Source organism: Juglans regia, chromosome 3, assembly GCF_001411555.2.
Source record: "Juglans regia cultivar Chandler chromosome 3, Walnut 2.0, whole genome shotgun sequence".
NCBI lineage: Eukaryota > Viridiplantae > Streptophyta > Magnoliopsida > Fagales > Juglandaceae > Juglans > Juglans regia.
In genome coordinates, this window is record NC_049903.1 from 970,848 (window position 1) to 996,592 (window position 25,745).

The 25,745-nt window shown below is 35.4% G+C and overlaps 2 protein-coding genes across 7 annotated transcripts; both read right to left on the bottom strand.

Annotated features, from left to right (window-relative positions):
• Nucleotides 1-3,930: 3,930 nt before the first annotated feature.
• LOC109005342 (pleiotropic drug resistance protein 2) lies at nt 3,931-12,679 on the bottom strand. The gene is made up of 20 exons (XM_018984234.2): nt 11,779-12,679; nt 11,571-11,691; nt 11,199-11,287; nt 10,751-10,835; nt 10,348-10,638; nt 10,161-10,251; nt 9,100-10,000; nt 8,805-8,965; nt 8,604-8,707; nt 8,307-8,460; nt 8,130-8,216; nt 7,234-7,370; nt 6,783-7,115; nt 6,331-6,621; nt 6,141-6,224; nt 5,673-5,806; nt 5,338-5,565; nt 4,987-5,158; nt 4,547-4,801; nt 3,931-4,435 (listed from the first exon to the last, which is right to left on the bottom strand). The coding sequence occupies exons 1-20, from the start codon at nt 12,159-12,161 to the stop codon at nt 4,166-4,168; spliced, it is 4,371 nt and encodes a 1,456-aa protein (XP_018839779.2). The 5' UTR covers nt 12,162-12,679; the 3' UTR covers nt 3,931-4,165.
• Nucleotides 12,680-19,450: 6,771 nt separating this feature from the next.
• On the bottom strand, nt 19,451-25,305 carry LOC109005343 (protein BUD31 homolog 2). Of its 6 annotated transcripts, none has more exons than XM_018984235.2 (6): nt 25,156-25,305; nt 24,842-24,903; nt 24,635-24,718; nt 20,658-20,759; nt 20,362-20,549; nt 19,451-19,936 (listed from the first exon to the last, which is right to left on the bottom strand). In XM_018984235.2, the coding sequence occupies exons 4-6, from the start codon at nt 20,749-20,751 to the stop codon at nt 19,781-19,783; spliced, it is 438 nt and encodes a 145-aa protein (XP_018839780.1). In that variant the 5' UTR covers nt 20,752-20,759; nt 24,635-24,718; nt 24,842-24,903; nt 25,156-25,305; the 3' UTR covers nt 19,451-19,780. The 6 variants fall into 6 exon arrangements, with proteins under 6 accessions (XP_018839780.1, XP_035544483.1, XP_018839781.1 ...); XM_035688590.1 differs by having other exon boundaries at nt 24,654-24,718; nt 24,842-24,897; nt 25,156-25,304; XM_018984236.2 differs by having other exon boundaries at nt 24,654-24,718; nt 25,156-25,304.
• Between the last annotated feature and the right edge of the window lie 440 nt (nt 25,306-25,745).

Consider the following 25,745-nt stretch of genomic DNA (forward strand, 5'->3'; position numbering starts at 1 on the left):
ATATGATAAATTAAAGACTAATTATGAACTGATACATAAATCGGAACCTAAAAATAATAATTGAATTTTGTAAAATGAAAATATTATTAGTCCAATGACTATAGTTTATTTTTATGAATTACTATAAAGCATAATATGAAGATAATTGTTGTTTTTTTCCAAATAATATTATATAAGAAAAATACTATTATTTTTAAATCTAAGAATAAATAAATAAATAAAAAATCCTAAGCAACGAAAGTTCAATAAACCAAAATCTATTTGTAAATTATTAATATTTCATTCTTATTATTATTATATTCTTATTAATTAGAATAATAGAAAATTTAATTGTATTTTTAATAATGAATTAGTGGACAAAAAATGATTGTGTAAATGAGGTCAAAAATGTAATTATGCAAATTAGGATAGTGTGAACTCAAATGCAAACCACTAGTTTTTTTTTTTCTAAGCAAGCATTTCAAAGATAAATTAAGTAGTTACAATATACTAGATTTAATGGGGTGTGAGTCCCAACAATCATCCCAAAGTAAGCAAATGCAATACAAGATAAATAAAAAAGAGGGATCAGGAGCCAAACATTTGGCTCCAACCCATTTCCCACTAAGGGGAAGCCGCTTAAAGCGGTTTTTGTATAATTTGATAAACAGACTATAAAATTTCGACTAAAAGTCGCAATGAAATGTTATGTGTTGCATTTTGTTGGTCTAGACTAGCTGAATGAAACTTTCACGACCACTTTATCTTGATCATTGGTTAGGAAAAACGAGAGCATAAGGAAGTATCAACCAGAAGATTAGTCGATATGCTGGCATAAAACCGTCACTGGCTGTGAAGGCGCATGTGGTTCACACGCCACTCTTAGAAAGAAGGTAATAGTCGAATCTAAGAGATCCGAAGCCACTGATCCTAATGGTGTCGCATGTGATGGCGGCATACTCCCTCTGGAGCTTCGCCATGAGCCGTACATGCCACTATTTTGATCAATTTTCTTCCACCTTTAGACGGATCGACAACTAGAGAGTTTGCTGGTGAGGTGCGTGGCGATCATAGGAAGCCAGTAGGTAGCAGATCAACACATATTGATGTTAAAGATGGAAAACTATAGAAAAATCGAGAAAAAAGCTTTGGACAGTTCCCGCATTAGGCGGACAAGAAGAGGGAGGGAGGAGTTGAACCCCCCCTCCCCCGCGAGAGGAAAAAAGTCCTCTTAAGAGAGAAACAAAGGATAAAAAAAATACAAACCACTATTTGTGAGGCTATAGCCTCTTTTATTGTAGAATATATATTTATATGTTTTCTTATCCTCTTTAGATTCTCATGAACTCCGAATGTCACTTGGTTTCTCCCGAGTTTGATTACCATTCGACTTGTGTAACACCCAAACCCGATTCTTGAGGCTCAATTCAATGAAAAGCCAGTCTTGAAGTAAACGACACCGTTTTGGTAAGAAATCCTTCCCCTCTCAGCTTTTCCTCTCCTACCCGTCACTTTCCCTCCTGATTCCCTCTCCCTCTTTGTTACCTTCTCTGTCCATTTTCTCTCATTCCCGTTACTTACGCTGCCCATTTTCCTCACTCTCGCAAATGTTCTCAACCTTACTCAAATCCACTCATTGACAACATTCAGGCAAAAGAAAAACCCACACCCACGTCCCTACCTCCCCCCACTCTGATCATTATTTAATTCCTCAACCGATAGTTTCATCATTTCACAACTTCTCCCTCTCTCATTTTTTTGAGGTCTTCATCTCCTCATTCAAGCTCCCTTCACCAAATTCGATGTTCTCAATATGTATGTCCATCACATCCTTCCTCCCATTCATACCACTGTATGTATGCCACATACAACCTCATGGAATATCTGCCCGTGATCAAAAGCACCAGCTCATAAGCAGGATTTAGTTGATTTTAAACACAACCATGATCGTTGTCGAAACCAAATAAAAATAAATAGCCAAAAGCCGACGCCAAAGCTTCACAACCATAGATCACCACCAAATCCGTCGTCAACTATCTCAAAACTGTCGCACCCATCACCCCCATCGTCGAACCCAACAACCCATGTCTTCCCCATGGCAAACAGAAACCATCGTTGTCATCATGCCAAAGAACCACCGAAAGAGAGACACGTAACCATTGTGAAGTACTCAACCTCCACTCTGTCACTACCACCACAAACAAGTAGCCACCAACGGACCATCAAGCCGCTACACCAAAGGATCCCTACGCATAAAAGATTGCACTGCCACGAAGCCAATAACAAGCCGATGATGCTCAACTCAGATCTGTATTTTCTTAGCCCAGCTTCGACGCACAGTGTTTCTCTTTCTTCATACTTTGTTGCCACCGTCGACTCCACCGCACAACGCTCTCTTGGTAAGCCCGAGTTTCCCTTCGATCCCCTCTCATCTTCCTATCGTTTTCTTCTTTAACAGCCCCGACACCATTTTACTCTCGGGGCTCCGTCGCCTTCGACCCTAGTCGTGCCACAGTTGATCTCTACCTAGACCCGCCGCCGCATCTAGCACTTCCTTGGTGAGAAGCTGCCCAACTCTCTCTCTCTCTCACTCTCACTCTCATGTCTATTTTTCTCAAATGGGGAGAGATTTATCCCTCTAGTAATCTGACATTTACGAGGGTAAATCTAATTACCAAAATACCCATACACATTTATGATGTTTTTTAAAACACTCATATAGTAGGCTGAGTTTTGTTGGCTGGGGTTAGTTTAAAATGGGATTGTTTTTAAATCGGGTTGAATTTGAGTTTATTATAATTCATAAACCGTTAGAACATTTTAAATGGGCTGACTTCGTGTGAGTTTGATGTTTAAATTGGGTTTGTTGTACTTTACAAAAACTGTGTTAGTAATTTTAAATGGGCTTTATTTTATTATATTAAGAAACTAATGTATTATTTTAATTTGGATTGTGTTTAGTATTTTTAAATTATGCTTAATTTTACTTGAAGAAATATATTAGTCCATAAACTTGATTTCACAAAAAATGTTCAAAGGCTTTAATTAATTACTTAGTATTAATTTTACATTTTGATTTTGGTAGTAAATTGTAATTGTTTAATCTTTTATTTTAAACACTTTAAGTCTTATGTGAAAATGCTTATGTTTACATACTAGTATATGTTATTTACTTATTGAGTTTTTGATAACTCACCTCTTATGTCTATAATATTTTCAGATGTTTTGAATGTTTTAGCTAGGGATCAAGAGTATAAAGCATGTATAAGGCTACATGATCATAGTGAATTAAGTACAGAGAATGTACTTTGGTTATTGGAGAATTTTATTCAATAGTTTTGTTTTGCTCAATCGACTTGGTATTTTAGAAAGTTGATGTTTATTCTAAGATTTTATGGTGTTTAAATTAATCATATTGGAATAGTTGATTTGAAATGGTGAGTCTCATGTGTCATTGAAAATTTAGTCTACAACTGCATGGTTGATATATGATTTTAAGTGATAAAAAGTAACTTTCCAACCCATCCAAGACCGGGGCGTCACAACTCGACATATGATTTCCAAAGTATCTCAACATGGTTGACAATTTGTTGTATTAATGAATAATTATATTCACAAGCTGGTGTGAAATATATAATACATATACTGAAAAATGTTGATATAGAAGGATTTAATTTATAACTTTTTTTATAAATTTAAATTTTATAAATCAAATAATTTCATGTGAATGATATGTTCTCCACGCCAACTTGTGAATAGAATGGTTCTTAATTAATTATGACACCTGTGATGCATGTCAACAAACTAAAACCGTTCCGGGCCTCATAAACACAAGAAAGAGAGAAGCATCAGGCCCAATCTATCATACTTGGCGTATGTCAAATAGTGGCAAACTGCTAGCTTCTCGTGCAATTATGCTGAGTTGGGGTAAAACTTGAAGGGAAAGAAAAATGTTGAAAAGGCCATTCACGAACATACATGTCTTTCATTACATTTACATTGATATCGAACATTTTATTTGCCTATGGATAATCATGACGAAAAGAATGAAAATACACGTTCTGAAAAAAATTGACCCCCAAGAGAAAAAAGGTAACTATTTTGTTTCCACGTCTATAACTACTTATACAATTGGTTTACTATTGTATAGGCAATTCTGAGACTAGCACGCGTGAACTGAAGCTGGTTATCTTCTTTGGAAGTTGAGGAACTTGATGCCATAGGCAAACACAAAGAAGAAGAGGAGAACCCAGCCAAGATGGGCCACGGCAACGGCTGGAAGGAAGTCATAATCAAAACCCAACTCTTCTTTAAGGAATGTCTTCAATGGCATGCTCTCAGATCCAGGAATCTCAAGGACAGAGTCTTTGTCACCCACTTGAGAGGTCACCAGGCCATATAGCGTCCAAGCCACCGGAGAAGCCCAGTAGTACCACCTCCACCAAATTGGGATTTGCTGCAATGTGTAGGTAACTGTGAGTTTTGTATGAAGAGAGAGACTCAAAGTTTCTTAAAATGTGAGTGCAGGATGCAACATATATACATATACTGGGTTTGAAAAGCATACCGTCCTGGGAAGTAGAAAGCCAGAGAACAAGTTCCAGAAGCTGAGGAAGAATGACATACAAATGGCAGCAATTTGATGGCCCGGTGTCAGTGCAACAATCATCATTCCATACAATGTGAAGTAGACAAAGCACGTGAATATGTAGTAGTAGAACCACAAGAATTTGCCAACTTTCCATTCGAACCCAATCATGGAGTAAAGAAGAAGAGAATAAACAATAGTTTGAATTGCAACATAAATTGTCTCTACGGCCACCTGCATAATATGGACAGTTTTTCAGTAGGGTATTAAAAGTGCACTTGTGCAATAGAGTCTCATTATACGTACAATATAGTTAAATTATATACTTCAATTAAGGTTTTCTTGACTGCCAGATACTTCCTGTAGCCAGTTTGGAATTACAGTCCTACTAGAAAAGAGACGAATTGCATTTAGGTTACCTGAGCAAATGCATAAGGCAGTGGGGAATACATTCCGGCTGCTCTTTCGCGATAGAAAACTGTTCTTTCAATGGCAACAATTGACTGCACCGCAGAAGCATTGGTAGCTCCAAGGAAAAGCACAGCAGCATACATGGCTCCCAATAGATTCATCAAATCTTGTTGTTTGGTCCTGTTAACAAAAATATTAGAGTTAACACTCAATACAAATACCAACCAAAACGAGGATAAAATAGGGGTGCTCCTAGCATTTAATTGAATGGATCACTTTCTAACCTCTGGAATTTACATTTCATGCAATCTTTCACATGATAGAAATCTAAAGTGATTAAATTAAAATTAAAGACTTACATCTTGTCTCCTTTGTTCCAGAAGATAAGACCAAATAATACACCAATGACTATTGTCATGAAGAAACGGATGGCATTGTACTGAGGGTTTCTCCAATAAGACCAATGTTGTTTCCAAAAGCAAGCTTTGCACTGAACAGGGAAAGGTTGGGAGTATTGGGTTGGGAAGTAGAGGTCATTGGAGCCTGGTACCGGAGTACTGAGCTCTTTTATGAGTTCCTGATTCCTCCTGAACGAGTGCCCCAAGAGAGAGAGAGAGATCAGAAAAAGAAAAAATCTAAAATCCAGGGAAGCAAGAAAGTAATTATTATAAAAATAAACATGATTATAACTTACTGATAGAGTGAGGAGTTGGCATAAATTTCTGCAAAATCCACATCAAGTTGTCCCTCAACTGAAGGAGCACTGACTTCAAGCATCCATGTAGCAGGATTATAGCCATCCTTGATCTTAGGAACTCCTGGTACAGCCTGTCATGGTTCATAGAAATTAGTCATTGGCTAGCAAAATATTTATTAATTAACTCTAAGACATAGCACGATCAGTTTTGGTAGCACATCTCGTGAAATGGAGGTCAGTGGCTCAAATCTCTCCTCCACCCTCCCACCCCCCAAAAAAAAGCCACTTCTTCAACTAAGCAAAAGAAAAACTCTTGGTAGTTTTATACCACTCAGATTCGGAAGCCAAGAATTTGTTAGTAAGTTGTGGAAGTGGAAATCCAGAGCTTATATATGAAACAATAGACATACTGATCAATGCTACCATTTGATTCTAAAGGGGAAAATGCATGAAACAGATACTCGCCTCAAAGTATTCTATTAGATAGTGAGAATGGCGACCAAGAGGTCCAGCATAAATGACTTGTCCTCCTCTTTTCATTAGCAATAGCTGCAAGAAGCACAATGTCAAGGTTTAAAATAGATTGCAACATAGATGCATAAAAAATATTTAAAATAACAAACTTTAACAAGAAGTTAAGAAAATGGAGCAGTACCTCATCAAAAGCTTCGAAAATGTCTATGCTAGGCTGGTGGATAGTGCATACAACAGTTCTTCCAGTATCCACTGTATTTCTAACTGTACGCATAACGATAGCAGCAGCTCTGGCATCCAGACCAGAAGTCGGTTCATCCATGAAGATGATAGAAGGATTAGCAACCAGCTCCACAGCTATTGTCAGCCTCTTCCTTTGTTCTGTTGAAAGACCATCTATCCCTGGAAGGCCAACTAGCGCGTCTCTCAGTGGTTTAAGCTCAACCAATTCCATAACTTCTTCTACAAACATCTATACCACAAATGAAAAATTAAAACAAGAAATTAAAAACATACACTCAGAACTTGGATCCTTAAACAATAGGAATCCAAGCTTCTGGTGGTTAGAAGAAAGTGAATGTGCATAAAAGTTTAGAAAGAGATCGATTCTAGCTAAAAGACAGTGCAACATGCCTTTCGTTTTTGTGTCTTTACATCCGAAGACAGACGGAGCCAAGCAGAATATAGGAGAGATTCGTAGACAGTAACATGTGGTGAATGAATGTCATTCTGTTCACAGTAACCACAAACCCTGGCAAATGTTGTTTGGTTTTTAGGATAACCGGATATGCTAATGGTTCCTTCAGTGTAGCCACCTGTCTTTCTTCCTGCTAACACGTCCATAAGGGTTGTCTTCCCTGCACCACTGACACCCACAAGCGCTGTCAGTACCCCTGGTCTGAAAGCACCACTAACATCTCGTAACAATTGAAGGCGATTTTCTTCAACCCCTTGAGTCTTCATTTCCTGATATGAAAGACAAAATATTCACAGCAGTGCTTGGGGGATAAATAGAATTTCCAGTGTCCATGAAACCCTGAATTTATATGCCAGAGCATGGAATGCTTAAAAATGTGTGACTTACAGCTGGCATATCCACGTAGTAATTCGTGTGGTTAAATGCAAGTGAAAGAGGTTGGAAGGGTAAAACCATTCCTCTTCTTTGGCTATTATCTGAAGCATCAACAATTTCTGTAGAACTTCTCACAGGCAGATTGATACCTATAATTTTTTTCACAAAAGGTCAGGCTTATAAAAGAAGATAAAATCTCTAAACCATTTTTTTTTACAGGTAATCAAGAATTTTTATTCTTAAGAAAAGAAGGCACAGTCAAAGTACAGGGGATGTATACAAAATCTCTAACCATTGAAACATGCATGTAAGCTTCTCTCCTGAAGATTTTGTAGTGCCTTGGAAGTTCATCTTTTTATGCCAAATATAGATTTCCTGTTAACTAGCTAAACCTTCGTGTCTTTGGTTTTCTTTTCAAATATAAATGTATCACATTATCTTCCTTCTCTTAGGGATTGGCAAAAAGCATTGATGCAGGTACGAATACTTCTCAGAGTTTGAAAGATTGTTCAACTTCAAGGAATAAAAAAAGAGTTTTTGTAAAATTCTTTGCCTGATCTTAGCTCTGGTCGGTTACCCCTATAACTGCAAAACATCACATTTGTTCTTGTTCAAACATCATGTTAATGCATTTAACGCTACCAGCTATCTTGCTTAAAGGTGTTACTACTGCACGCATCTAAAACTGTAATTTGTGCAGAGATGTGGCGAGATATCAAACTGGTACAAACTTTTTTCTAGATAATACCATGCTTGTTACAAAATAACATTTAAACTTGTAGATCTCTAATTGAAAAGGAAAGACCAATTAGTTCTTTTATGAGGTAATTTTGACTAAATGCCAGCAGAAGCCGTGGAATAAGGGAACCAAAAAAAAAAAGAAGGGGAAGAAAGGTAAAGGATTAAACCTTCCGCTCCATGCTGTCCAGCAGATGACTTCTTATTCTTCTTGTCATTTTCCTCATCCACAATGACTGCTTTTGAATCACCCAAAGCTGAAATTTATTTACCACAAACTGGTTTATCAACTCCAAGGTTTCTTTTTTATAAACAGAACTCTGAGTAGATTGGGATGTGATACTTACGATTAAGGAAAGTCAATGCTGCAATGAATAAAAGGTTGAAGAGAAGAGAAAATCCAAAAAGTGCTCCAATACAAATCCAAAACCAGTACTCATCGGTAAAGAAGCCTCTGGACTTGAGCAGGATTTTTCCAACTGTATTTCCATTAATACTGGGCTGCAACATATAAAGTTTCGAATGACTATCATCATGGCTTATGGAGTTGAAAAAGTCTAATCTGAGCTTATATTTGCATATGAACTGTAGATGCAATTCCTAAATCAACAAATAAATACAATTAAACTGTGAAGATATCTTACCGCACTCCATCTTTTATCAAGAAATTCATTCATTACTATGGCATTCTGCCCATACATCATAGGAGAAATATAATAGCCCCATATCATCCATGGCTCAATGTCATCTGCAGGCACAAAAGGAAAAGAAGATTCAAGATTTGTTATAAAATAAATTAATGCTTGAATATACACTGAAAGATAGATTGTAAAGGGATGAATTACTTTTGGCAACAATGAACCCTCCAAGCACAAAAACCATTAGCAAGGTGAAGGTACCCAATGTATTTGCAACAACTTGTGTTCTTCCGACTGCAGCAATGAACCGAAATAGGGACAGTGCCATCTGATGTATGCCAAAGAATGCCAAGAACTGTCGGAAAAACCTGAAGTGATAGAGGAAGAAATGTGTCGGTGAAAAAAAACATTGACTAAACCCAAGCATTTGAAACATAAAGTTCCAACATCTAGTGGGTAGGGAACCAATTTGCCATAGTGAAGAAATTAGAAACCTGTCTACCTGCTAGCAGATGGTGCAAATCCAATCGTGTAGTATGTAAGAATGATCCATATTGCTGATTCTATGAATGATAGAGGGATTCTGAGGACCCAAATAGGTAAGCAAAAAGCCCAAGCAGGATAGAACAAGAAATCCCTCTGTTTATAGAAGACAGGAAGCCTGAAAACAGTCATTGCCAATTCTGCCATCCCATTGAACATCACATTAATCAGGCTGAAAAATAATGCCCCAAAAAACTTTCCTCCATTCAATACAGATCCCACTGGCATTTCTGTTCTAAGGAAAACTGTAAAGGCAATTATCGACATAATTGTTATCTGGGTAGTCTTGAATATGTACACAAAAGAATTACGCTTCATTAGCAGCCACTCCCTTGAAAAGCATGCCTTGAATAGTTCCCAGTTTGATATACCATACTTCTCTGTCACCAATGCAGCTGGGTGGACTCTAGCTCTGTCATAAGGAATGCTAAGATCAGCTGCAAGCTGTTGGCCAATATGGAAAGAGCTGAAGGCCTGTGCAAATTCAGGAACCGAGATGTATCTGTAAGGTTGGTTCTTCTTGAACCAATATTGTTCTTGATCCTTCTTGGACGTTACTTCTTGCAAGAAGTCAGCAACCCCTTTCCTTTCTGGGCATTTGAAACCCGTGAACTCGAAGAACTCAAGGATGTTTTCTCTAGGACCTTGGTAGACAACCTGACCTTCTGAAAGTAGGATAATGTCATCAAAAAGATCAAATGTCTCTGGTGCTGGCTGTAGAAGAGAAATGACCATGGTCACTTCCATAATATGAACCATTTGCCTCATGAACTTGCATATCTGGAAAGTGGTAGAACTATCTAACCCTGTTGATATCTCATCCATAAGAAGAACCTTTGCTGGTCCGACCAACATTTCCCCTGCTCCCAGTTATAATAAAACAATCAGATTGAAAAGCCATAATTCTTCTGTTTGTCTTCTATAAGCAAAAGGAATGTGAACTGGATACATCATCTAATGTCAAAGAACAATAACTCCAGTTCCATTTTAAAAAACTTGACACTGTCAAGGAAAACGTACCAGTTGTCACACGCTTCTTCTGTCCACCAGAGATACCTCTCCTCATCTCGTCTCCAACCATAATATCCACGCAGATATCCAGTCCAAGTATCTGTTAAAGATTCTTACGAAGTAAGCAATCTTAAATTGGCTTGTTAAATGAACAAAAACAGAAAACAGATGTAGTAACATGAAAGAGAGAGCGAACCTTGATAATATAATCTGTTACCAAACTAGTCTTTTGACCTGACATGGCTGTGGCCTTCATGAATGCATCAATTTCAGGATCTGGCTTAATTCCCGCTTCTTTCTCTCTTCTTGAGAGTTCTGCCAACATTTCATATCTTGTACCAACCCCTAGACAGCGTCCTGAGAAATCCAGCGTCTCTCTGACAGTCATTTCTCCATAGTGAAGATCATGTTGACTAATGTAAGCACAGGTTCTTCGAGGAATAAATTCACTCAATTCATGACCACAATAGGTGATTCTCCCAGATGCCTGTACAGAGCTTTAGTTACTTAGCAGGCTGCAAAAATTATTCCTTAATGCAACAGATTTATGCGGACTGAGATACACATGAAATAGTAAAAGAAAGGGACAACAAACAAACCCTTAGATCGTCATCAAGTTTCCCAGCAAGCGCCAGCAACAATGTTGTTTTTCCTGCGCCTGGGGGACCCAGAAGTAGAGTCATCCTGAAATTTTCATCAGTTAAAGGCCATGCTAAAGAAACAAAAATAAGAGCAATATATAGGACCCAGATGTAGAGTCATCCTGAAATTCTCCTATCGGTTAGAGGCCATTCTGAAGAAATAAAAATAAGAGCAACAAACTTCTGTCTTCAACAACCACAAAAAAAAAAAAAAAGGTGTGGATATGTAGGCATGGAATTCATTTTGGAAAGGCTACTTTTACCACATACAAAGCAAGCAAGATCAGTTTTACTGCTATATTTCCATTTTCAGTAAGATTACCTTGGCAAGTGTTCACTTCCTATCAAATTTGGAAGAATAAAACAAAATAAAGAACTGAAATCAACTGCCATCTCAAAAAGATACCTCGATGGTTTGACGATTCCACTAACATCCTCAAGTATCTGGATTTTTCTTTTCTTGGATGGAGCAAGGTGAACCACTCCGAGAATACTCTGTTTTCACCATTACAAAGTGAAAATAGAATCAGAAACAATTATCCGCAAAGGCCCAGTTAAAATGTTCGACAGATAAATGACGAAATTAGTAAAGACTTCTTTCTTCTAGTAATTAGGCTCTCTCAGAACAACTGGTGGAAAGGACAGAGAGCAACTATAATTCCTAATAACACGATTAGCCTTCTCTAGAGTTTTCTTCTTTACCACACAAAATCTAAAATAAAAATAAGAAAAGAAAAGTCGGGTTAGATCAATTTTCAGAAGAATATATATATTATACCTCGATTGTGTTCAAGGTAGCATTAAGAAGAGTAGGAAGCGCTCGACTCCCGACATACACGTCCCCCTCCACGGACAAATGCTCATACCGAACTTCAATCTTAGGAATCTCAATCCCCACCCTGCCACCAATCCAAACCAAATCAACCAAATTAAAACATAAATCACAGAAGGAAAGGAAAAACAACAACAAACGAAAACATCCGTACATGTCAGTCCTGTCCCTGAGTCTCTTAAGGAACTTCTCGTTGTCGTCGTCCACAACCTTGAGTATGCTCTCCATCAACTGCTTCTTGTCCTGGGTCCCAAGATTGGCGACGTCCACCTCATTTTGCACAACTCTACCATTGTCGAGGACCTGCCTCAGCATCCCCTTCCTTAGCCGATCGTAGGTCGGCAGCCTCTCGATGGCAGCCCATCGCAGCTCCTCCTCCTCGCTCTCCTGCCGCCCGCTACGGCTGAACACGTCCATCGGTGGGGCCCATACTTCCCGGAAGCTGGACGACGCCCAACTCTTTCTGCTAGCCGATGTATAGCTCCTCCGACTGCTAGTCGACCGGGCGAGATCGTCTCCCGCCAAAGCCGACGCCATTACGCGCTGAGCGCTTACTGTGTTAAAGTGCTTTACGCTACGTTGGATAACCAAATAGAGTTACACGGTAAGTATAAGAGCGAGTAAAAGCAGTATTTCTTGTATTGTATAATTTGTATCCATTTTGTCTGAACTCCGCGTGCAAACGAAATGTTTGTTTTGAACTGGGCCTCTCATGTGCTAATTGCTAAACAAACTCCCCCGGAAACTGGCTCTTCTAGCTATGCACCAACTCTCTCTGGCTCGCTCTGAACCATTTTCTGATTATAAGTGGCTTTTATTTAGAGAAAATGATGGGAGAGAGAAAGGGTGGAGGTGGTGGAATTTTTGGTGAGAAAGGAAAGGAGTGGAGGGTGATCTGAAAGGGAAGCGAAAATCAACGCATGTTCGGGGGGTCAAAATGAAGATCAGGTAGATTTCACGGAGGGCTAGCTAGCTGACTCTCAGGACACTCTATGCATGCAGTGCAAGCCTCCCACTGTTCCAGCTCTCCAACTAAGCTTTGCGGGCCTCCTATTCAGCTCGTATATCCATAACTATTAATATCATAACTCCCTGATCCAGACTGAGAACCAGAATTATTATGTTTATATCAATATTTATTTTATGACATATATATATATATATATATTTATAGCTGGTTTATGGAAAAAGATTCCATGATCACAAATTAAGGAAAGAAAAAGGTAGATTTGAAAGCTTGTTTCTAGAAACACTATTCATGCAAACGCAAGCTAATCGTACGACCCACACTGGTCGCCGCTGGTGCTAAAATTAATACACGAAAAGATATCCTAATTGACTCAAATCAAGTTGATTTTCTACTGTGGCTGATCCAAACAAATGTGTGGATAATTATTAATTATTTCAGAAACTTGACTGATTTTTTTTTTTATAGCATCCGTTTCTATCTGTAGTTGATCACTAAACTTTTTATATTAGCGCGGGAGTAGTACTATTTTGTTGGCGTGACAGCTGCTCACCGAAGTTTCCTCTGATCTTAAACTCTATAGGAAAATATGATAGAATCAACTAGGATTTCATTTCGTTAAAAAAAAAAAAAAAAACTTGGATTTGTATCGATTGTGTACGCACCGAAATGTTTTTTTTTTTTAAATATTTAAACTTGTTTCTTTTTTAAGTCATATCTTTTTAAAAAATTATATTCATCATTTCTATATATCACATATTATACATAATTTTTAATTTTTTTTCTTATTAAATATATATTATATAGATGATGAGTAAAAATAATAATTCTTTTAAAAAAATCAATTAAAATAAAAAATTATTGTAATATATAATGTAAAATGATGAATAGCAAATTTTTATTTTTTATATTTTCAAAAAATAAATATAAAAAAATATTTTAACACTGTAGTTTGTGGATACAAAAGCTCTTATCCAACTCTATGGTTGTGTTTGAATGTTGAAGTGAGTTGAGTTGAGATGATAAAATATTATTAGCCTATTATTTTCTGAAAAATCAATAAATATGGTACATTTTTTTAAAAAAATTTATGTACAGTTATTTTTATATATTTTTTTAATATTATTGATTACATCATTATTTTTAATATAAAATAAATGCTATTTGACACGCTAAAACTATGGCGAATGCATGTTTTTGACTTACAAAGAAATGGAGAAAAATGAAGATCTTGTTGTCGCATTCTAACGATATTGGTAATTATATTCTCACGGTGCTATTCACAATTCACATTCATTAGTAAGTCAGCTGAAAAAGCCCTTACCCTTTATGTGGCTTTGACAAAATCACTTGAATAGAGTATAGCTAAGCTTTCGCCTTTATTGATATGATATAAAATTGCTATACCAATCCTAACCTATTACTTATGGGAGAGATAATGATTTTTCAAATCGTGAAATCCGTCATATTAGTAGAATGTACAAAAAAATATACAAAAGGAAATATATGTACCATAATTTTTTCTTATCCCTTTTCCATTGGTTTAAAAGGACTTACTTGCTAAATTGGCTATACTTGAAAAAGAAAAAGAGTTATTTTGTCAACAGCGTAATTATATAAAAATTATTTTATATGCTGACATGTTAATCATTTTTATTAAGTTATTGCCAAGTCAATACTTACCAAATCAGCGTGTGATATATATTTTGTGAAAAAAATGTGTGGCAATAATGGTTCTTATTAGGGGTGTAAACCGGTCGGTCCGGTCCGGTGATCCGGACCGGACCGAACACCCCATAGGGACCGGACCGGACCGGTAGTTATCGGTCCGGTCCGGTCGGTCCATTCGGTCCGGCATATTTTTTTTTTAAATCAATTAATAAAAAAAATTTATTTAAAATACTAAATTAAATTAAGTGACTTATTAATATGGATTAGGTAACAAACTCAATAAAAAAATATTTTATATGGATCAATGATAATAAATTAAATGAAAATTACATTATTAATTTATATAATTACTATATAATTAACTAATTGATATTATATATTAGTTAATTCATAGAATATTAACAAGTGTTAATAACATATTTAAAATTTTATATTGTTAATAGTGAGAGGTTAGATTAAGATATATATAAAATATTGTTAATTTATAGAATATTAAAAAGTATTAATAACATATTTAAAATTTTATATTGTTAATTGTATAATTATTATATAAATAATATATATATTTTTTATTATTCGGTCGGTCCGGTCCGAGAAATCTCCATCCCGGGACCGGACCGAAGACCGAAACTTTCATATTCAATGGACCGAAACCGACCATGCATTTGGTCGGTCCGGTCCGGTCCGGACCGAACCGGTCGGTCCGGTCGGTTTCTCCGGTCCGGACCGACCGGTTTACACCCGTAGTTCTTATACATAAATGATCTCTAACGCTTATCACTTTCTATATATAAATATTAAATGTATTATATTGTCTTTATAAGTCCATATGTAAACACACTATTACTATATGATCTATTAAAATTATGTTAAAAAAAAAAAGTAAAAATATACCATGTACGCTTTCATAATAATTATATATTGAGTGTGTAAATAAACAAACTTATAAATAAAATATGTTTCTAAACTTATTGATACATAAGTCTCATGTGAGGAATTCATACATCACAATAATCACTTTCATTGAATGGTTTGAGTCAAATATAAATTTGAATAATCAAAGTGTAGATTAACTTGTTTGGAAGGATAATTTATATAGAAATCAAACGCAAGGACTTGTAATGGACCCTTATGATCTTTGTATCCGTTAGTATTATATTAGTAACTTGCTTTTGTTATTTTTGCTAGAAATATTTTAATCACAAATAAATTTATAAAATTGAATTTGATATAATATTTTAAATTATAAAATAAATTTAATATATTTTTTTTTGATAAAAATAAATCTAATATTTTATAAGTGAATTCGAGGCGGTAACATTTTATAAGTAGCTTTAAGATTCAAAAAGACTTTCCGAATTAAAAAAAGTATAAAAGCTTACGGGTCTTTTAATCAATCAAGACGTCTATATCATTGACAAACACGATTACATAAACTTCACGGACCTAACAGAATATGCAACTCTTATCCGTCTTGGAATCATGAAAATTGAATGATATTGCAATGAACTTTGTAGTCGGATTATAATATATATATATATATATATATTTGTTTTTTCCGTGAAAATACAGAGATATTTTCGGTGCAGAGGACGAGAATGAGTGTTGACATTTGTGCCAACTGAACTGCATTGAAAAGGCTTATGATAGAGACATCAAATAGTAATTGGTCCGATCCTATGTGTGGAAATGCATTATGCAGGGTAAGTTTCGTCATCCGTGAAGCGGATTTAAAGATTAAGTTGTGTTTGAATGTTAAGTTAAATTGAATTTTTTATAAATAATAATGAGTTGAGATAATAGAGTGAGTTTTATGAAATTTATTTAAGACGAGTTTAAATATATTTAGATGTTAAGATGAATTTAAATGTATTTATGAGAAATTGAAAAAGATTGTGAGTCTTACATGTAAAGAGATTTTGAATTGAGATGAGTTTAGTAATTTGAGAATTAGGTGTTTAAATGTTAGATTTAGCTTAAAATTAAACTGAACTAAGTTGAACTCAAATGAATTTAACAACTAAATGAAGTCTTGGCCTGTTTGGATTCGAAAATCATTTCATATTATCATTACAATTTTTTTAAATTTTTATATAAAATATAATAAATAATTTAACTTTTTTAAATATTAAAATAATAATAATATTAAAAATAATATGTTAATAATATTTTATTCAACTTATTTAAAATTATGTCAATTCATTTTTAAATCTAAATGAGAATCAAAATAGCACGCAATATATTTATTTATAGTTGAATTTCGATACCAACATTAAGAAAATTTGTTTTGACTTCATAAGCCTTATTATCCCTATCCAATGAGTAATTTTATCGTGCATTTAGAAATTTGGTGCTTGCTCATATTCATTTGAAGGATGGAGTTTTCTCTTTAAATTATCGGGTTGGAGAAAGTTTCCACATTTAACCCATTTATAAAATTGATTTGATTTAAAATATATATTTTAAAATTTATAATTTATAAATTAAATCTTATAATACAGAATATAATAACTCCAATTAAAAAAAAGAAAAGAAAAAAAAGTATGACCCCTTTCAGTCTAACGCCTTCTAGAAAAGAAAAGTTAAAAAGGATTTGCATCGGCGTGTTGAGTTGAGATCGAGATTCGTGATTTCCACTCCTCCTGGACCCCGCCTCAAACATTGCACGAACGTCGGCTGGCTCGAGTTAGCCGCTCGTCAGTTCGAGTTCGGTGTTTCAAGTTTTCAACCTCCTCCGCCTTCTTCTTCATTAGTATAAGGTAATTGCTAAATATATTTTTAAAAAAAAAACTTCATTCTTCACATGCCATACGTGATAAGTTGAAAATTCCGAAATTTAAATTTTAAAAGACAAGTAATAAAATGAGTGATATAAATAAAATTATAAATATATATAATACTATTCTTAATATAATGTATAAAAGGATATTCTTGTCAAAGTTCTTATCTAATTTCAAAATTTTAAATCTTTAAACGAAAGAGAATATATAATATAAATTACTGAACTTTACAATTTTTAATGTCATCAAATTATCTGAACTTAAAGAATTCTTGATCCTGTGATATTGCATTCACTGATCAATCTTCGTAATTCCTTAGAGGGTGATGAGGCAGTAGCACTCTAAGAATATTATAATATAAATAATTAAATATACTTTTTACTATCAACTTAAATTCTTAGAATAATTGATAATTTCACATGATATCAAATTAAGTAGAAATCATGACTTTAAGTATTGATTCTACATTCTAACTTATTTAATTAAATATTTCACGTATTTGACTCATATATTGAGGAGGAGCCTAGTCTACACGTGGGGATGAGTGTTAAGAATATAAAATTAATTTCAAATATTAAATAAAATTAAGCTAGGATATGATATATAATTAAGGTGATGCGTAGATAGCAGCTCACATCACATGATAAAATGCCCTTGGTTTATAGTTTTTCTGTTGGCCAGAATCTCCGCTGCTCATGAGTTGAGTATCTGTCTTTGGCTGTCTGTCTGTTTGTTTAAGCTAGTGTAGATCAAATTGATCTATCACCAATATGATGTCTGTGAGTTGTTGTTGTATGTAATGTACGGACACACTCCTAGGTACATGAGTTGTTATTTTCAAGAATCAATAATCAAAACAACAAAAACTGAGCCTGAGCCAGAGCCTGAGGTGGTGGTGGTGGTGAAGAAGTAATCATAACAAGAAGACTCACGTATACATGTACATCATGTTGTTGGCCGGTAATTAAAGTAACAAATACGATGATCTTTTAGTCTTTGATAATGCTAATTAACAGTACTAACACTATATATATGTAAACCCAACCCAAGAAAGACATTGTCGCTCTGAATAAAAACAAAACAATATTAAAGTTAATATATATTATGAGAAATACTTTAACGTCAAAGAGAACTAAAAAATAAAAAATAAACTCACAAATTAACAAAAGTTAATATATATATATATTTATTTATATATTTACGGGTCTGATTTCTTTCAATATATGTTGTCGTTTGATCTTATCAATTAAAATATAATATAGTTTACTGAACATAATTCATAAACTCCATAGCCCCAGATGGTGCCCAAGGACCACAACTTTAAGGGATAACATATTGGATGGGTCAGCTTCGTACGAATTTGTGTTCTCATTTACTAGTCAATTTCGCCATGTTATAGCGTCATGTTGGGATCATATATTGACGGCGAGATAAGAAATCAAATCCATCGTTACACAAAGCTTGTACTCTCTTCATAAATATTAATCAATTCTCTCAAAACCGCTATTAATTTTAATAGTCTAAGATAGTATTAAATTGGTGTGAAGTAGCCCCTTGGACCAAGGCACCAAGCAATATGCCTTTTAACTCTAAGAAAGTAATGCTTTGAGTACTTAAATGATTAAATTGCTACTGTTGGAAAAGTAGGTGGAATCTATGGTCTACAATTCCTCTTTGTTTCCTTTCTTTTTTAAATAAAGAACCCAAGTCTTGATGTTTAAAGTGGAATAGGGCCTACCATGCCAGGACCAATTTTATTTTCTGAGCTGCTCTTTCAGAAATTTTCTGTTCAATTTCATTAATGCATGCTTTAATTAGATAAACAAAAAGCCGAGCTTGTTAGCCGATCGAGTTCTTCCAAATACTGACTTTAGCTAAACATCTAGAAATTGCAACGAACGATTCAGAAATTGAAGTTCTTGTCAGTGAGCAGGTGAAGAGTCAGTACTCATGGATTTGTTTTTGTATATGTCATGGCAACTGGCAAGGACCAGTAGAGATTGAAGGGTTGGACAAACCATTTTGATACTAGAAAATTTGAAAAGTATTAATATAGATGAAGTTGATGATCTGTAAATTATACCTAAACAAAGAAAGTTGAACCCTGCATCCTGAGAAATTGTTGTTAATATGCCTGCTTAAATTATACGGAAGTGTAAGGACAAGACAAGTGCACGCCAGTCTTGACTATTTATAGCTCAAACAAAAGAATTGGAATGAAAGCCCGTGAATAAGATAGCTGATTGTGGCTGAGATTTGGAAAGCTGGGCTAACTCTAGCACCATCCAGAGAGAGAGAGAGAGAGAGAGAGAGAGCCTAATCCATCCAAATATATGTTGACTCTCGAGAATAAAACAAGAGAATAATTAATATCATGGCTGCCACCTCGCCCTTCCTAATTGATAATATATACATAAAGAGAAATTTAACCAACCACAGCACGATATGATGGATTCATAGTAATGTATCAGAACAATTATAGCAAATATCTAACATAAGTGGGAAACATGGTGCACAGTGTTGAATGATAGCAAAGATTGTCGAACTATGCTCTTCATATGTCTGATTAATTAGCAAAACAATCTGTCACGGTGGCCCCAAATAAAAAAAAAAAAAAAAGACATCCTAATACCAGATGCTAAGGGCCAGCTTCAGGATGATAACCAAGATGAAGTTTAGACATATTGCCGACAAGTACATGGCACCGGGATCTTGTCGTTCTTGGAAGGTGAGAAAAATTAGTCCCCACTTGCACAGCCCTTACAACCGCAATGGACACACTCGATAACCTTCTCCTCTCTCAGATGCTTTGGCACTCGGCACACGCACGTGGTAGCAAAATTGTGATCCCGTGGTTGAATGCATCTTAAGCAGCAGAGACGTTCATAACCCGGCTGCAATTAACAGAAGGCCGAAGTTAACAAACAATATTGATCAGAATTAGTTCCATAAGTAAAGCAACAGGTAAAAAATATCTGATTTAATGACCAACATTTCCTTGATTTTCCATAGGAGATCTATACTACTCATATAAATCACGATAAATTTGAATGAACCACATTTGCTTAATACGCCCCAAATTCCGAACATCAGGACTTATAATGTGATCTTAACCGTCCTGCGTGTTCTTTTTGCTACTCAAGTTGATGCTTATACTCTTTTTAACAAGGAGAATTAAGTGCTTATGAACTACTTGAGCACATAAGAATGGGTCCCAAGTTTTGGATTTGCCACTATGTCTGTCACATGCACCTGTACAAGAAGCCAAACATAAATAAACAGTGCTAAAGCATAATAAAAGAGAATTTTTGGGACAAACCTTTTTCCATTTTGCAATTATATTGCGGTCAGCATAGCCTTGATCCAGACAGAATTCATACAATTCCTTGGATATTTCCTTTCTCCGGTGGTAAAGGTCAAAAATATAGCGACTCTTCTGATGTGCTATTTTAAAAATAGGCCATAATGCCTCACATTTTCTTTTCCCATCATGTGGATCATTCTCAGCTGCTCAACGAATAAAGGATATACCATTGTTAGTTTCACACGGTTCAGCAAACTATGTGGGAATTAAAAAATCTTGCCAACTCATGCACTAGATGGGAAAACATTAACCTTCTCTCATCTTTGCTTGCAGTTCGCGAAGAGTAGGCTCAATTAATTCCCAGCCCTCCGGGTATTTAACACGGTTTGTTTTCACCTTTGGCATTCTTCTACCTGTAAAAGAGCGGAATATGATTAATTGATACAAACTGGGCCGAACCCCCCCCCCCCCTCTTTCTCTCTCTCCCTCTCTCCTATTCCTTAAATATCTACCACTCGAACATGATCTCACAAGAAATAAAGTCACACAGATCTAACATGAATTTGATAAAAACATGTTTTTTTTATTTACATAAACACCAGTATATGTTTCAATGCCCACCACAAACTCAAACCAAACATTGGATATTTAACGCTTCATCCAAGTTCAGAAGTTCCCATAATCCATCCACAGGATCTTCAACACAAAAAAGTTTTCTGCCATAAACACACAGCCACAAATAGATATACTCGAGTGCCATTACTACATTTATTCATAGCAAGGGCTATACCTTTTTCATTCATATATATAATATCTATCTTTTACTGATCAAAAAAAAAAAAAAACATTTATTCGTAGCAAGCATGACAACTTATTTCTTTTTGGTATGCACAAAAGATTGACACTTGAATATTCAAAACCAATGCAACATTCCTGTAGATTCTATTTCCTTGTAACCGTTGCTAGTTCCTAACTAAGTGTAATCGCATGTATACTTCTTGTGTACTTGGGCTATGTCTATTCTATATCAATAAAATTCTTATTACATATAAAAAAAAAGGGCTACTGGCCATGCAACAATGAACCCCACAGTGTCTACAAGAAAGAAAAATTAGAACTATATAATCAAGAGCATGCTCAAATAATTGCAACCAGAAAAGAATGTCATAGAAATGAGGTAAATAATCCAATACCCAATTTAACACAGAAATACAAACTGAAATTTCAAGTGAACTCTATCAATTGAGACACATAACACCCTGAGCCTAAATTAGGTTTTCAATATGTTTCTCTTCCTATGACATATTTGGGATTACTGTTGGGGGCTGCATCACGGGCCTTATCTATTTGGGATACAATTATTGTGAAAACAGAACGAAGATTGGCAGGGTGGAAGAGATTGTATTTGTCGAAAAGAGGCCGGGTGACTCTTATCAAGAGTACTCTCTCTAGCTTACCAACTTATTTTTTGTCTGTATTTCCAATTCCAACTTGTGTGTTGGCACGGATTGAAAAACTTTATCGTGATTTCTTATGGAGTGAGATGGGAGATGAATTCAAATTTCACCTAGTCAGCTGAGATATGGTGTGCAAACCAATTCTATTAGGTGGGTTAGGGATAAAGAACTTGAGAACGTTTAATCAGGCACTTCTTGGAAAATGGCTTTGAAGATATAATATGGAACCGAAAGCCCTTTGAAAATTAGTGGTTGATTGCAAACATGGCAGTTTATTTGGGGGGTGTTTACTCACCATACTAAATTTATGGTGGGGGAGGGTACTTGTATAAAATTTTGGAGTGACATTTGGTGTGGGGAAGAGGGTCTAAAGGACTCTTTCCTATCCGTTTTCCAAGTGGCATGTGATCAAGAAGCTTCGGTGATTGACCTCATAGTTCGTTTAAGGGACCAAGTCCAATGGAATGTCACCTTTAGTAGAGCAGCCCAAGATTGGGAAATAGACAGTTTCGAGGCTTTTTTCGGCCTAGTGTACTCTATGAAGCTGAATGGATTGCGCGACGATGAGCTGTGGTGGACACCGGCAGGTAAGGGTACTTTCTCAGTTCGCTCCTTCTATAAGTCCCTTACACTTCTACCAAATACTCATTTCCCATGGAGAAGACTGGAGGAATAAGGCGCCTCCCAAAGCACTCTTCTTCTCTTGGACAGCGGCCCTGGGTAAGATTTTGACTACCAATAATCTGTAAAAACGCTAGGTAATTATCTCAGATTGGTATGTGCAAGAAGCTGGCGAGACAGTGGCTCATCTCTTGCTACATTGTGAGACAGCTAGAGTCGTGTGGAGCGAAGTGTTTAGTCGAATAGGGTTAAACTGGTGATGTTTGCTACAGTGGTTGAGTTATTGGCCAGTTGGGTGATGCCGGGTGGTGCTCCACAAATCAAAGTTGTGTGGAAGATGGTCCCTACCTGCATTATGTGGTGCATATGGAGAGAGCGTAACGAGCGGACATTCGAAGACAAGGAGCAAACACTAGAGGAGCTTCGAACTTTATTTTTCCGCACCTTATTTCTTTAGGCTATAGCTATAGATTTTAATGGCCTAAATGTACATGATTTTCTTGTTTCTTCTATAGCGACCTAGATATGTCTTATCTCTTGTATACCTTCTTGAGTACTTGGACTATGTCTATCCTTATTAATACTACCGTTTACTTATATATATATTAAAAAAAATATATATATCAATATGTTTCCTTCAAAATGTGGTGCTTAAACTACCTAAACTCACCAACCACTCGCACCTGCAAATCTCATCACCATCAAATCCTAAATAATAACCGTCATCTTTGTGGACTAAGTTGTACAAAGTAGGATATATTGTGAAACGTGAACTACTTGTCACCTATACAGAGTCGCATAATAAGGCTAATCCCGAACCTTTTTGCTTCTACACAAAAGAGAAACACGAAACTCTAAATCCATCTAACTGAAAGGACTTATCTCAATAGTCGTGTCAACACACAATAAATTACTATTAAGGTTGACAGAACATGTTTTTTTTTTATCTACATAACCACCAGTATATGTTTCAATGCCCACCATAAACCCAAACCAAACATAGGATATTTAATGCTTCATCCAAGTTCAGAAGTTCCCATAATCTATACACAGGATCTTCAACACAAAAAAGTTTTCTGCCATAGTACAATGCCATAAACACACAGCCAAGAATAGATATACTCGAGTGCCATTACTACATTTATTCGTAGCAAGCATGACAACTTATTTCCTTTTGGTATGCACAAAGATTGACACTTGAATATTCAAAACCAATGCAACATTCCTGAAGACTCTATTTCCTTGTAACCGTTGCTACTTCCTAACTAAGTGTAATCACATGTATACTTCCATTGTACTTGGGCTATATCTATTCCATATCAATAAAATATCTGATTACTTGTAAAGAAAAAGGCTACTGACCATGCAACAACAAACCTCACAGTGTATAAGAAAGAAAAATTACAACGTAGGCTACTGACTGTGAAACAACAAACCTCACAGTGTCTATAAGAAAGAAAAATTAGAACTATATAATCAAGAGCATGCTCAAAGAATTGCTACCACAAAAGAATGTCATAGAAATGAGGTAAATAATCCAATACCCAATTTAACACGGAAATACAAACTGAAATTTCAAGTGAACTCTATTCAAGTGAGACACATAACACCCTGAACCTAAATTAGGTTTTCAATATGTTTCCTTCAAAACGTGGTACTTGAACTACCTAAACTCACACAATCACTTGCACCTGCAAATCCCATCACCATCACCATCAAATCCTAAATAATAACCATCATCTTTGTGGACGAAGTTGTACAAAGTAGGATATATTGTGAAATGTGAACTACTTGTCACCTATACAGAGTCGCATAATAAGGCTAATCCCAAACATTTTTGCTTTCTAAACAAGAGAAATGCAAAACTATAAAACCATCTAACTGAAAGGACTTATCTCAATAGTCGTGTCAATACACACAATAAATTACTATTAAGGTTAAAAAACGTTCAACCAAAAAATAAAAAATAGTCCCAATGTTAAAAAGAAAAGAAATTCCTATTAAATAAATAACCTTCAACCAAAAATAAATATAACCACCTAATTTTCCCATTCTCAGTGCGTGAAATATGAATCCCACACTACCTTTACCCAGAAAACCCTACTTTCAATCTTATTAAAAAATTAAGAAGAGACAAAAATGAGCTTAAACCTTCAGAATCCCAGAAGTAAAGTACTTATAAAGTTAAAAAATAATAAATAAACACGTACTACCAAAGATTTAACATGCCTGTCCGAGTTTTTGTCAAGAAAGAAAATTTAAGATTCGAGTTCAAAAACTTGACTGCTGCAAACCTGCAAGAATTAGATGGACTTAGGGTTCGGGAAATTTGAAAAACTCACTAATAAATCAACATACAAATATAGTTATACAGAGAAGAAGAAGTGTAGGGGGCAAAGGAGGGTTGAGGAGTGTACACGATCGAACCAATGACTCGCAGTCTGTCTCTCTCTCTCGCGGTCTCTCACTTAGTCTGAGGCTGACACAAAACATTAGAAACATTCAATTTAAGAACCAACCCCAATTCCCAGAACAATAAAAAAAATAAATCCACAACTCAGTAAATCCGTGGGTACCAACTCAGTCCATTGATGCCGCTCATGTGGGTACCAACAAAATCGATGTCGACGGGAATTGATTTACATTGATGTAGATTATTTACTCACTAATTTACTGAGTACCAACAAGATGGAAAGTGGAGAGAGACAGAGAGCGAGAGAGAAAGAGATACCTGGCGGCGCGGAAGATGGCTGGCTATGCGGTGGTGCTGAGCTGCACGGATGGGGGGTCTGGGGGGCTTGGGTCTCGGAGGTTTGGGAAAGAGGGGGAGGGGAAAAATGAAGCGAAAAAAATTTAAATCCCCATGTTTCTACTAGCCCTCTTCCGACAATTGGGCGTAGAATAGAATCGAGGAGCCCATTCAATAGTGTACATTTTTATTGTTGAGTATTTTTTTTATATATTTTTTAAATATTTTTAAAAAATAAAAATATATATATATCAATATATTTAAAATTACTTTCTTAATCACTAAGTAACAAAAAAAAAAATTTGATCAGCGATTAAATGGAACGATCAAAGTAAAGAGGTAAAGTAGTTTTTTCTTAAATTATAATGTTTATTAATGAAAATTTTCTATTTCATCATTTTCACACATTATATTTTTTTAATTAATTTTTTATTTTTTAATCTTATCAAATATATAATATATAGATGATGATTAGAAGAATTTAAAAAGTTTAAGAAAAATAAAATAAAAAATAATTTTAAAAAATATATATATAGTGTGTAGTGTGTGAAGCATCAAAAGTGATGAGTAGC

Bases quoted from the DNA above. Each gene is read 5' to 3' on its own strand.
- LOC109005343 (XM_018984242.2), bottom strand. From the start codon at position 20,751: ATGCCAAAGGTGAAAACAAACCGTGTTAAATACCCGGAGGGCTGGGAA. The intron at 20,550-20,657 runs GTTAATGTTTTC...TTCGTTGAGCAG, and splicing joins GCAAGCAAAGATGAGAGAAG to CTGAGAATGATCCACATGAT. The intron at 19,937-20,361 runs GTTTGTCCCAAA...TGTTAATTGCAG, and splicing joins TAATTGCAAAATGGAAAAAG to CCGGGTTATGAACGTCTCTG.
- LOC109005342 (XM_018984234.2), bottom strand. From the start codon at position 12,161: ATGGCGTCGGCTTTGGCGGGAGACGATCTCGCCCGGTCGACTAGCAGT. The intron at 8,461-8,603 runs GTAAGATATCTT...TATATGTTGCAG, and splicing joins TTGATAAAAGATGGAGTGCG to CCCAGTATTAATGGAAATAC. The intron at 6,225-6,330 runs GTACTGCTCCAT...TGCTTCTTGCAG, and splicing joins TTTTCGAAGCTTTTGATGAG to CTATTGCTAATGAAAAGAGG.